The sequence below is a fragment of the Gavialis gangeticus genome, unplaced genomic scaffold (assembly GCF_001723915.1).
Source record: "Gavialis gangeticus isolate Ggan-Ray unplaced genomic scaffold, GavGan_comp1, whole genome shotgun sequence".
In the NCBI taxonomy this organism is placed as follows: Eukaryota; Metazoa; Chordata; order Crocodylia; family Gavialidae; genus Gavialis; species Gavialis gangeticus.
Genome location: NW_017729019.1, coordinates 13,600,594 through 13,613,226, shown reverse-complemented (window position 1 = coordinate 13,613,226; position 12,633 = coordinate 13,600,594). Strand labels below are relative to the sequence as shown.

Here is a 12,633-nt window from a genome sequence, read left to right as displayed (position 1 = left end):
TTTTTTTGTGTTGTGCTCCATTCTCAGGAGGATTTGGCTGAAGGAGGGTCCATCTGCCTTTCTGAAAGGGGCAGGCTGCAGAGCATTGGTCATTGCTCCTCTGTTTGGCATAGCTCAAGTCATTTACTTCATTGGAGTTGGGGAGTTTCTGTTGGACCTTTCCCGATACAGCAGATTTTCAACCTAGTCTCTTCTCCATTCTGTGGACATCTTGGCACTGAACCTGCAGGAGTCGTCAGCCCAAAAAGGAACCAAGAACCAAACGGCAGCCCAGATGGATGGTGTGTCACCTGGAGCGTGGGACTTACTGGAACGATTAACATCAACCAGTGCTAATGGAAGGCTGAGGCCATGTTCCCAGCCTCACTAGTACTGCTCCTAATCTTGGTGATGCTGTTATGTCCTCCTCATACTTCCCATGATGCTTTTGTACCTTTGCACAGCTGTTGTTGGGACATCAGATGCTGTGGTACACTGGCTGCTGTGTTGTTAGCATTTGAGAGGTGTAAATCTCTACATGCAATATGATCACGGCTGCTTTTCTGAGTTCACATCCTTTTCAGAGCGGGGCGTGACCGGGCGTTAGGGGAAGGGTTTCTGGTAGTGTGAGTAGTGGTGGAGTTGAATATATTGGAATGGGACAAATGAAAGACTGTTATGTGGAAGTTATGACACAATCCTGAAGCTGTAACATGTTTGTGAAGGAAACACAAAAGCTATTTCTAGCAGTGGTCCATCACCTCTACACCTTAGAGTCTAAGCAGCACTCACGTAGCTTTCAGGGATTTAGGTCATTATGTGGGATCCTAGTCCACTCTGATTTAAGCCCATGGAAAACTACTGTTGTATCCATTTGTTAATACATATTCATAAATCTGAAAAGTGCACTCTTGCTCTGTAAGCTAGCGCTTAGAGCACTTGCTCAGACATGGGCCGCAGGGTCTAGCTACCTCCTTCTTTGAATCTACAACTGCTTCTCAGGGCAGGGCCGTGACCACAGTAGCAATGCAGGGCTAAAGACCACACCTCTACCACCTTCCTGTTGGAGCTGAGCTTCTGAACAGGCAAAAAGTGTGGGCCAGAAGGATGGCCAGCAGCAGAGAAGCCTTAGGTTCTGGCTCCTCCTCACAAAATATCATAAACTGTACCCCCTCCACAGCAGAAGAGCATCCCAAGATGCAGTTGTCTAAAGATGCAGTCTTGCATTCAGACCACCCCTGTGCCTCATTTCCTGGTGGCTGCCTGAAGGCAGCTCCCTGCATGCTCTGGACATGCACACAGCTCTCTAACCACAGCAAAGGAGAACCATGTGCCTCTGCAGGTGAGAGAGGCTCAACCTCTGGAGATGCAGTCTGTTGCCTGTTGGGCTGCTCGGAGCAGTGCACTTCTGTAGGTCAAATAAGTTTGCTCCCCTGCAGCAAAGCGCATAATTGCTGGTCAGCACCTAGGCAGGCTCAGATGTCTAACGGGCAGGATGGGATCTGAGCCACTGTATTTGGGGCCAAGTCTTTTTGTATTGGCACAACTTCGTGGCCAGCTAGCCAGGCCAGAGTACTCAGTTTCCATGTTCTTCAGCTGTGGTGGGTAATGAGGTTGGAATTATTCATCTGGGAGAAGTGGAAGAACCTCCCTCTGCTGTTCTTACTGGTGGTAACTCTTATAGTTTTGTAATTCACTTACCATGGTTAACTGGGAACACAATTATTTGACCTTTTATAAATCACAGTTTACTACTCTAAGGGGAATGTGGGTATTGTGGTGTTTGCTAAAATTAAGCAATTTTAGGCAACAGAGGTACAACAAGCACAGGTATGGGGGGTGCCATTCAGCTGGGAGAACTGGTAAGCCTCAGCACCATCTGGTCACCAAGAAGATGTGGAGGGGGAGGGGGTTCAGCTCATAAGCAGTCCATTGCACACTTACATATTTCAGCTCTTAGGGGGGCAGTCCTTCCCTCGGACAAGGCTATGGTACCAACTCGCGTTGAATTCACTGGGAGTTGCATGCGTGTTTGAGGGCAGAATTGGTCCTGGAGGTTTTAACCTTGTCAGAAACGTTCTTTCAGTTCCTTGTCACGTCGCTCTGGGGATGTGCCCAGTGTTTCCTGCCATTTGCAGAAAAATGAACTGGTGTGGCTTCATCCACAGATCTAGTGGGCGTAACATGCAGTTTAACTGCGTAAGCTCTGAAAGCTCAAGTCCCTTTGTAACTTCAATAGCAGCTTTGTGAAAGCTGTCTTTGCCCCGTACATGCCACACCAGCATTACAATAAAAGCTGTGATCCTTTTCTACCAGTGGGCCCTACGTGTATGCTTTTGCCTGCTGGGCTCTCCTGAAACAAAGGGGTCAGGTTGGTTGGTTGGGACTGGTTTAGACTGAATCGGCCTTTTCTGACTCGGCATTCCAGAGAAAAATAAAGAAATACAAAGTGCTGGGAGTTGATCCCATTGCTGCATTCTGTGGGGTTTTGAGTACCTTTGCCTTGGTTTGAAATCGGCTGAACTACCTGATGGGAACTTGCCCCATCACTCAGCACTTGGTCTGTTTTATTTGTAGCTCGTCACTGAGCCACCTGCTGCTGTCACTGCACAACTGCAGCTGTCAGCAAGGCCAAAATTCAGCAGGGGAAGCAAATTCTTTCCTGCTCGCTCTGGCTCCCCCTCTCTTCACTCATGCCACCCCAGGACTAGGGCCATATCTCTGCAGCAGCTCTAACCCAGCTCTTGAGGGAGTGCTGCCACTACCCCTCTCCTGCGCACACAAGCACACTCCTCTCACCCTGTGCTGACTCCCGCAAGGGAGGGTGCGGATTGGAGTCCAAGTACCTGTTAGCAGCCCAAGTGTAAGTCACCCACTTGGGCTGTGCTGCTCAGCTCAGTGGTAGGCACATCACTGTGAATCAAGGACTGTTCCTGGACCTCCTAACACGGTGCATAGCTGTGCACAGCACGGGTACAAGCCTGGTAATTGAACTGGTCCAACCCAGCCTAAGTGCATCCATGTGTGAAACCCATGTGCAGTTCACCCTGCAGTGAAGACATGCCCTTACAGAAGGCACATATGATCACTGCATGTGGAGAGGGTGTAGTCCTGAAGTGAAGGGCAGAGGTGTGCAAAATTGCAGTGAAGATGCTCATGCGAAGTCTGTGCTACTGAGTGCCAGGGGCACGTTTTTCTTTTTTTCTTTCTTTTTTGCATTTATTGAAAGGCCATCAAATGTTCCCTTGTACATCGGAGCCTCATTTTACCTGGTACTTGACATTTACAAACACACCCTAAGCAGAAGGCTCAGCCCACCTTCCCCACACGTTCTTCACCCTCCAGTGTATATTGTGGGGAGGCCCTGAAAAGAAACCACAGCTCTCTCATAGGGACAGTTCTTAAGTCACACAGAAGATTGGGAAGGGATGTCAGCACTTCAGAGTCAAGAGCAGGGGCATTACTAAGCAGAGATGTGTTACAGTGATCCAGTCTAGAAAGTGCCATGGGTAAGGACCAGATCCCAACCTGGAGGTGATGCTAACAGATCCTGAGGCCTTATGTCTTCTACTCCAGTCACCCCGCCTGCAGTTCCACCAACAGCTTCTCTGCTGGCCTCCCTCTGCTTCTGGCAGTACAACCAAATGCTGCTGTCACTTTGCTGAATTACTTTTGGATTAACAAGTTATGCAGACTGATTTGCAGACCTACAACAGTTTTATTCATGTTCTTTTTACAGGCAGGCAGGCAGGCAGCCAGTAATTAGCTGTGCGGCACAGTATACACTGCTGCCTCGTGAAGTTAGACACTTACATGTTAGAGGGCTTCTGTGGTTTGGTGCAGTAGTTTGCTTTGATGGCTTCCTGAACACAGTCACTGTAGTCGGTGTTGCACTTCCCACACTTGCAGCTCACTGCCACCGGGTAGGAGTAAAAGGGGACCGTGTGACTGGAACAGCCTGGGATCCGCACTGTCTGGTACACCAGGTCCTTGTACATGCACACATTCTGGGATAAGGCACTTTGGAGGAGCAGCTTCTTTCCATTGCTGTCCTGCAAAGAAAGGAGGGACATTCTGATGCACTGATGGGTACCCAAGCAGCCCAGTGTCTCAAAGCCTCACATCATGTTTAGAATGCAGCCAGGCCTCCCAACCCTGCCACAGGCATCCTGCTCAGGCCTGTCCTTCAGCAGCTGTGTGACTGGCCTCCCTTACCTCCTAGAGCCTCCTGGTGCAGAAGTTATTCGAGTCAATTGGTCATTAAAAAAAAGCTTTGTCTTTCACCCATTCCATCTTGATGCCCCTCCTCACTAATGAGGAGGCTTCAAAGAGTGCAGTAGCCAAGTCCTTGCATGCCAGGAAGGTGGTAAGTGCCTCTGTGCGTAAATGGACTTGATAAGCCTGCCATGAACATGACTTTTCCTACGTAGTATAACTACTGTTAGGAGAGTGTTTGTCCCACCAATTTTCTAGCAGAAGCAACAAGTGAGGGTAAGTAGTCAGACTGCAGCCATGGGCACTGCAGGGGCCCCTGGTTAGAACAGAACTCCCCGTACCCGGGTCATGCAGTATCCAGCACAGACGGTGGTGTTGATGGCCAGGCAGTAGGCGCACTCTCTTTTCTCCACGTGGATGATGTACTCCGTGGGAGCACAAAGGGATGTTGTCTGCTCAACAGTAAGGCCAAAAAGAATCATCAGGATGATGGGATGCATGCTGGATGAAAAAATGGTCAAAGGGAAAGCATTAGATTAGGCCCCCTGGCCTGTTTTTAGAATGTACTGGGGCACAGTTATATTATTCACACAAGGGATGTGAAAATTCAAACAGCCTCTAATGGGAGCCTGACAAAGCGCTTCCACCCTTAGTCCCTAACTTGCAATGGAAATAGCCACTGTCAGAGGCTGGGTGCCAGCCGAGACAACTTGATGGGCCTGGAAGACAAACCTCACGTTCACTTCTCGCTGCTGAACTGCATTACACAGAACTTTCCTTTAATGGATCCTGACAGGGAGATGCAACAAAATACAGGATTTGCCCACACCTCCCTGCTCAAGGATCCAGACGTGATGCACCTGAAACTCCAGACTTCAACATAAAAGTTGAAGTAACCCAACTGGTTTTAAAGCACGTTTTTACAGATCAAAGGCAACATCATGTTTATCACACTCCAGCTGTGTCTAGGTAGAAGCCCCTTGCTTGGAGGTGGGCATGCTGCCAGGAAATAAATGACAGCTTCTGCCAGATGACAATGCAATACAGAATATCGGCAAAACAGAGTGATGAATCCCCACTTCATCTGTCAGCTCTCCAGACTCCTTCCCGCGTATGCTGAGCAGTCCTCAGAATGAGGCCCCGATTAGTCCCTGGCTGCACCTAACAAGCACTAAAGCTACACATTTGAGCTGACAGGGTCTGCAATCATATGGAATCACTCTCTAAATTCTCTTTCAGTTCCTGATTTCCCCCAGAAAAGCTACTCCATTGTCCAGGTTACAGCACCTGACAGCTGCAGTGACACTGATCCTGGAAAGACCAACTCCTTTGCAGCTGAAATCTTCTGCAATACAGGAACCAGGTTCTTCCTTCAGCCAGGGAGGCAATGACTGGGCACACACGATCGCTGAGCTTTATACTCTGCATGCTAATTCCATTCTGATCTTATTGTTTATATAATTGCACTTGAACTGCTGCTTGCTTATCTCAAAACTATCTATCTATTGAAAATTAATGCTGAACCACAACATAAATATGACAGGAACAAACATGTCTGAAATATCAGCAGCTGGAACTGAGCTGGAAATCTAATTAATTTAACACTCTCCTCTAAGACTTGTAAACCAAATGCTGCTTTTAAAAAGGTTACATTGATCATTTTGCAGGACAATGAAGTAATTACAAAGAAGCTAACACAAACAGAGGTAGCCTGAGTGCTGAGAACTTGCTACAGGAATTACAGACTTTATTTTGGGAAAGGGGCTTGATTCTGGCTTCTTCCAATCACTGTGTTTCCAGAGACCAGGCAGGTGCTGCCAAGTGATGCAGTCACACAGCCCAAGACCAAACAACGTGCAAACAGTTGGTAAACCACAGCAGTTGCCTCAGTCACTTGCTGTGTGACCTGGGGAGGAGCTCCTGTCTGCTCATGCCTGTGCCCAGATAAATGGTTTGGACTTTGAACTTTTTTTGCAACAGGCCGAAGTTAGCAAGTGGCTCAAAGTTAGACAACATCTGGCAGAAGCTGAGCCTGCAGAAAATAGCTCCGTACCACAGTTAGAAGCCAGCACATCTGGAGCATCTAGAAGTGGGGAAAAGTGCCTAAGTTCAGTTCAGGTGACTAAGGTGGTGGTTGTGCGGGTGCGTACGTCTTGCCCTCAGCGAGATGCACATATCATCATCCCGAGTGTAGCCGTTGCTCTCCCCTGCTTTAGCAGCTGCCAGTCTGCCTTTCTTCCCCATTCCCTTTTCACGGCCCCGCTGCCACATCCTTCTGCACATGCTTCCATAGCCAACAGCTGCTATTAGCATTCATCAGCCAGGTACAAACTGTGTACGCAGACCTGAGAAATGTACAGAGTCCTGGTAAACCTGGCCTAGGAAAAACATCAGTGCTTTGACCAGGGAGCAGGGCTTTGGCTGCCTCTGAGTGGTGCCTCCCTGTGGTAGTCACCGCGGCACCTGGGGGCTGCACAGGTTCTGTCCCAGGTGAGTGCCACAAGGTTGCTATTCTACCAGGAAGAAATGATTTTCCTTCCCCCCACCCAAGAGTCACTAAATGCTTTACTTTCCCATTCGCTATATCTGGGCTGGTTTATATAACCTCTCAGAAATTAGGTATGGCTGTATCTGGCTTAAGGACATGAGTACAGTATTAATTGTACTCTCAGTAACATCTGTCCATGCTGCCTCAGCAACAAAAGGAAAACACTGATACTTCGCTGCTGTAACTATGTTATTTAACTCTTTCCTGGCCTACATGCACAAATATATTCTACATATGAGAATATGGGTGCTTAAAACTTGTTTCAGGAAATAATTTTCTGGATTAAGGAAATCTGATATGGATAAGGAGACTGTGTGTTGTACTGAGCTCCAGAAAGAATAGAAGGGAGAGCTCAAGGCAGTAGACACTGGGAGGCACTAATACTGAATACAGGACACTGGTGAGACCTCATTTATAACACTTTATCCAGTTCTGGTCACCAGTGTTCAAAAAAGATTGACTTAAACTGGAACAAGCTCAAAGATGGCCATGAAGATGGTCAAGGGAATAGAGACGTTTTCTTACAAAAGAAGTTTAAATGTGCCTAGTTTGATTGGTTTAGCAAAGCATAGACTGAAAGGGGATATGGTCACTCTTTACAAGTATGTTCTTGAAGAGAGAGAGCTTTTTAGGCTGATAAACACCAGCATGAGCTCAACTGGCTACAAATAAAAAACTATTTGATATAAGTTCCCAAAGTGGTGCTGGATCAACAAAGCAAATGTGAACCATGGAGGCATAAGCAGGGGGGAAGGAGTAGGAATGAGGAGGGGGCTTATCGTCTGTGTGCAGTGTCTGTGAAACCCATGCTGGACTGCTGCACCCAGGGTGGTGCCGGGATTGTCAAATGGATATTGAGGGAGTAGAGAGTATACAACGAGAGAGAGAAAAAATGGGGAGAATGGAGATGATCCCAGCTATAGACTGGCTTTCACAGTGAGAATGTTGAAGAGCACAATCTGTTTAGCTTATCAAAAATGACATTAAGAGGTGGCTCAAATATGGTGTAAAATTACCTTCATGGGGCGAAAAATCCAGTTATGAGGTCTCTTTTATTCTAATGGAAGAGGTTTATCACGAGCTAAGAGCTGGAAACTGAACCAGAAAAAACAGATCAAACAAAAACATGACTTATTTATCTTTTGTCTAAGCAGAAGCGATTAGCCACTGGCCAGACTGTCAAAGGAAGTGATGATTCTCTATCTTTTGGTGTCTTCATTTCAAAACTAGATACCTTCAGGTACACCTGAGTGATGAGGTTCATAGAGAAGCAACTTTGTGATGAAATTCCCTGGCTTGTGCAATACAGGAAGTCAGACAGGATGATAAATGATCCCATCTGCCCTTGCGGACAGCTGTCAGTGCTATTTGGAGCCGCTGCAGAGTTCAGCACAGTATGTGCCAAGCAGGGAGGCACAGTCCATCCTGGGGTCTGACGACACCGTAATGCATTTGTCTGTTGGAACTCCCTGTCTTGTGTGTCGACACAGCATGACGCAGAGTGCAGTCGAGACACCCCAGCTCCCTCGCTAACCTGGGTTACTCCAGTAGCAGCAAGGACCCCCAAGCTGCATCCCTGACTCCAGTTCATGCTGCTGCCATCACACAGGGTCTCTTATGAATGCACAAGGTATCTTATTCAAATGCTTCCCAGGATAGTCCAGTAAAGCCCAGTCTCTGACTCCTTTGGATCCATTTCTCCAGCTGACCCACTGTTGACCTGCACCCTGCTGTCATACTTCTCAATGTGCCAGAGCAGCCCTCAGGGTCTTAGCAGTGCTCTGTGTCAGTCAGTCAGAGTGTGAATTATGTATCTCTAACCTTTCTGCTAACCAAAGCAACCTGTTCTCTGACATCAATCATTTACACTTTCATGAAGTAAAAGCCGTGATGCCAGCGATATGCAGGAAACTTTGCAGGTAATCCCTGTGCAAAGAACCCAGTAATCCTAAATGGCGTGGCTCCAGATTCTGACTTGCCTAAAAGCTTGGTGGGCAGATAAATTAAATGGATGCTGGGGGATTAGATGGACAGAATTATCTGAAAAGGCTCAAAGTCAGAGACCAATACCATAATGTCAAGAGAGAGATCACGAAGGAAGGAGGAAGCAGGAAATCTAGTGTAACAAGACAAGACGGGAAACTGGGCAGGCTAGTCACAAGCAAGGGGGAATACATATGTTGCTTCTGCTGCATGTTAGGACTCCGGATACAGCAACGAAGAAGTCTCCAAGGCAGGCAGATTCCCAAATGATGGAGAATTTGGTGGAGGGAAACATTGTCAGTACCATCCCAACACAGATCTCCAGTGACAAAAGAGGAAAAAATCCTAGCTGTTGTTAGCAGAGGGGCAGCCTCTGTGTTTCCCATCAGGTTTTGTATTTAAACAGTTTGTGGCTGATGAATGTTTAAAGCCCACGTGCTCTTCATACGTGCTCAGTGTTATCCCTTGAAATATTTCCATCGAGCTCTAATCTATCATAATCAAAGGTTTGCAGTTCACAGCTCTGCTCCTCTGCTCCCAGGATTAGTAACCACATTTCCTTACCAGCCAGGGATTTAAACAATAAGGATGTCTCGTTGTAGAGCACACACCCATGATCTTGATTTATATACTCAAGATACAACATAAACCTCTTCATTTTTGTGGTTTATACAGAACAGAGCATTTCACACAACTGGAATAACTGAACGGAAATGTCATCAAGTCTAATCCATACACCAGGACATTGTTCACAGGAGTCCTCTGGCCAGAAATGGTCTATTACAAGATAAGGAATGAAAGAATTCCCCAGATCGTGGATCCTTCGCATGTGCAGTGGTAGGTAGCAGATTACAAAGGGTTTTTATTTCTGAGAAGGAATCACTTGGGGATTAAGGGAAGCAGTTTGTGTCTGGAAGATAATCTGATCACGTGTCAATAAGTCTGACCCAAGTAAGTGTACGCAAGAGCAGAATCAGGCTCTCCACATCTACTAGAAATTGTAGGTGAGGAGTAAGCATGCTGGCAGATATGCTGGATGTGATCTGCAGGAGGCACGCCTGGCAAGAGGTCAGGCCTGTGTCTACCATGTATGTTTCTAGTGCTGTCCCTCATTCTGTATGCTGAGTTACTGCTAAAGATGGCAGAGCTCCCTGGACATGAGTGAGAGTGGAGCCCAGACCAGTGTGTACAAGAACCACTGAGCAAAGAAAAACCACAAAAGAACGTGATGAGAGCATAGTAAATTCTGCACACTGTCTCTGGATCAGTATCCCATGTTAACCTATTCCATGGATTACGGGGATGGAAAAGTTCCCTGTTCCTGCAGAGCAGTGCTTCTCAACCTTTTTAGACTCAAGGCAGACAAAGTTCTTTGAGTAGATGGGATATCTTTTATTAAACCAACTAAATAGTTGGAAAAATTGTTCTTTGCAAGCTTTCGGAAACCAACTTTTTAAAACTCAAGACACCCCTTTTTAAAGACACTCGCTAAAAATCAGTGTTAGTTCAACCGCTGCCCTGCTCCTGTACAAGCCAAGATGGCCTAGGACCAGCTATGCTTGAACAGTTTTCAAATCCAGTTGGCAAGGAGTCAAATTGTTCTAAGGCAGTGGGTCTCAACCCTTTGGACTCGAGGCATCTCTCACTGGACCTGTGGCACTGCTCCATAATGTTTGTGAATTGAGCAGTATCCAATTTTAAAAGCTAATATATTTATTACAGTGCTTACCTCCCTGCAGAGGGGCTAGCCTGAGCCTTTACATCTCTTCACACCTGCTTATCTCCTCATACCTCAGGGAACCTTTGAAAAGATCCTGTGACACCCAGGGTGCCCCAGCACTGACTATCACTGCTACAGAACATACCTGGTTCATATGCAAACTCTGCACTTTCACTGTTGACTGGTAGAGCCATGAATCTTGCTCCTCTGCTTTACCACATGAGTTGATAACAAAGGAACTACACACTCAAGTTCGCAGGAGAAAGTGTAGGACTGGTTCTGCCATCACTTTCACTGGTACCACTGTGGAATAACCACATTAAATCAGCAAAATGACACTGGGGTAAAAATAGACTGAGAACAGTCTAGCTGAGGGCTCAGCCTGTCTACACCAACTTCATTGCTGACCATACCTGTCATTTTAGTTTGGATTTAGAGCTTGCATCCATCATCCGTTCCTGGTTCAAGTGAATCTGTTTGGAGATGGAGTTGCCAGGAAGAAAGGATGAATGTGGGAAGCTCCACTGCCACAATGCACCACTTTCAGGATGGTTGCAATCTGCCCCTCTCCTTCCACAACACCTTAGAGAGCCTTAGTGGAATTTGTCCTGTCTTGGGTCAAGTGCATGTGTGTTGGAAGGAACACACCCCTTTCCCAGGGACAAGCAGGAAGTCACAAAGAGATTTTATTGCCCCTTCAGAATTAGAAATCCAGGGCCACACAGGTATCATGGGCCAGGACTGTCTCTCAGCATCCCTGGCTGCTAGATTTCCTTCAAAGGCAACTGGAAGTCTAGGGATGGAAAATACTCTACACTACAAATATTGTTCCACACAGCGCAAACCTTAGGACACATGAAAGAAAAAGAGAAAGCCAAGTGATCTGGTTTAGCTGAGAAAGCAGACAGTCAAAAATCAGGTGTAATATTGGTGCTCACAAGAAGGGAACAATTCCTGGATCCTAGAGATTGTAGCACTAACCAGTGTGGCAGGGCGGCTGTGTATGTGCATTTTGTTGTTTTGTTAATTTACTTGCATTTCTGTAATTTTATCTTTTTGGAACTTTTGTGTTTAGAAGTCACAGTGAGTAGTAACTGTGTTTGAGCTCAGCTTGTCCTAAGTGGTCGTACATACCTGCAGTTTTTCTTTCATTTATGTTTCTGTTCAATAAACCAGTATTGCTGTTTAGGAGATTTTGACACCTACACCACACACAGAGCAAACATTTAAAGGGATTTTCCCTTGTACGTTTATTTAAAAAGTCTAACATAGTCTGTAAGGTCTGCAAAAACTGCTTGTTAAAGCCACTGTGAAACTAGATGAATGGCAGCTGCTGCCAAGGGAGGAACTTCCCCAGCTAACTTCACAGAAAGGTGAGCCCAGCCCTAAAGTCATTACCTCTGACTAATCTCAAACTCCAGTGCAACTTCATTGGTTACCATAGAGTCGTCTGTTTTCCCAGCCCTCCAGGGAGCATACTCCACAGTCTGAATAAACCGGAACACGGTAACGTAGTGGCTACCTTGCGCAGAACAGCTACCTGCTGGTTAGAGCATAGCTGCATTTCTCAGTTTAGGTGAGTTCTGGGAAGTGTTGTTTTGGGAATATTTATTCTGACTTGATATTCTGCATGTACTTAGGGCTCTCTGCTCTGGAGTTTAGAACAAAAGGATTTTAAAAAGGCTGTTCAGGAGTATCTGGGTCAGTAGTGTCGAGTCAGTTAAAACATAACCGGGAGTGCTTGGATTTGTTTAGTCTGCACTGGAATGTTAAGTTTCAGGAATGTATTATATATTACCAAATTAACTTGTTGGTTAGGGTTCCTTTAGTTACCAAGAGAAGTTGTTGGTCTGATCTACAAAATATCTATAATGCCATACCAGCTCTTGTACCAACTCCAGTTTATTCTAATGACTAACTTCTGTAGTACCAGAAATGCACAGGCTACTCCCACAACAGGCAATGAGCTTACAAAAGCAAACCTTCAGCTGCTTTATGCTTACAGTAAAGGCTGCTTGGAACAGGACTGTTAATGATAAAGAAACCTGGGGACACAATGGGGACCTGAGCTGGCTGAGATGTCTCTGCAGTACCCCAGGGTCACGGTCAATAATGCTAGCATGATACTAAGTACGGTGGCTGCCAACCAGCATCATAGCACTAAGTTAGGTGAAGGCCCAGAATACTG

At 46.3% G+C, this 12,633-nt stretch overlaps 2 protein-coding genes across 3 annotated transcripts in view; one reads left to right on the top strand and one right to left on the bottom strand.

Moving 5' to 3' along the window:
• The window catches only part of LOC109295334 (mitochondrial glutamate carrier 1-like), a 7,102-nt gene extending 6,570 nt beyond the window's left edge, over positions 1 to 532 (top strand). The window contains exon 7 of the mRNA XM_019514121.1: positions 28 to 532. Coding sequence (XP_019369666.1) covers positions 28 to 187 — 160 coding nt within the window. The 3' untranslated portion in view covers positions 188 to 532. The remainder of the gene's footprint in view (positions 1 to 27) is intronic.
• A 3,165-nt stretch (positions 533 to 3,697) lies between these two features.
• Positions 3,698 to 10,931, bottom strand: TSHB (thyroid stimulating hormone beta). Of its 2 annotated transcripts, none has more exons than XM_019514287.1 (3): positions 10,591 to 10,931; positions 4,536 to 4,695; positions 3,698 to 4,031 (listed from the first exon to the last, which is right to left on the bottom strand). In XM_019514287.1, exons 2-3 carry the CDS (start codon positions 4,692 to 4,694, stop codon positions 3,789 to 3,791), a joined length of 402 nt encoding a protein of 133 aa, XP_019369832.1. In that variant the 5' UTR covers position 4,695; positions 10,591 to 10,931; the 3' UTR covers positions 3,698 to 3,788. The 2 variants fall into 2 exon arrangements, with proteins under 2 accessions (XP_019369832.1, XP_019369831.1); XM_019514286.1 differs by lacking the exon at positions 10,591 to 10,931 and adding an exon at positions 5,482 to 5,594.
• Positions 10,932 to 12,633: the final 1,702 nt, after the last annotated feature.

Coding starts and splice junctions, on each gene's coding strand:
- TSHB (XM_019514287.1), bottom strand. CDS start 4,694: ATGCATCCCATCATCCTGATGATTCTTTTTGGCCTTACTGTTGAGCAG. Junction 4,032..4,535: donor CTGGATACTGCATGACCCGG/GTACGGGGAGTT, acceptor CTTTCTTTGCAG/GACAGCAATGGAAAGAAGCT.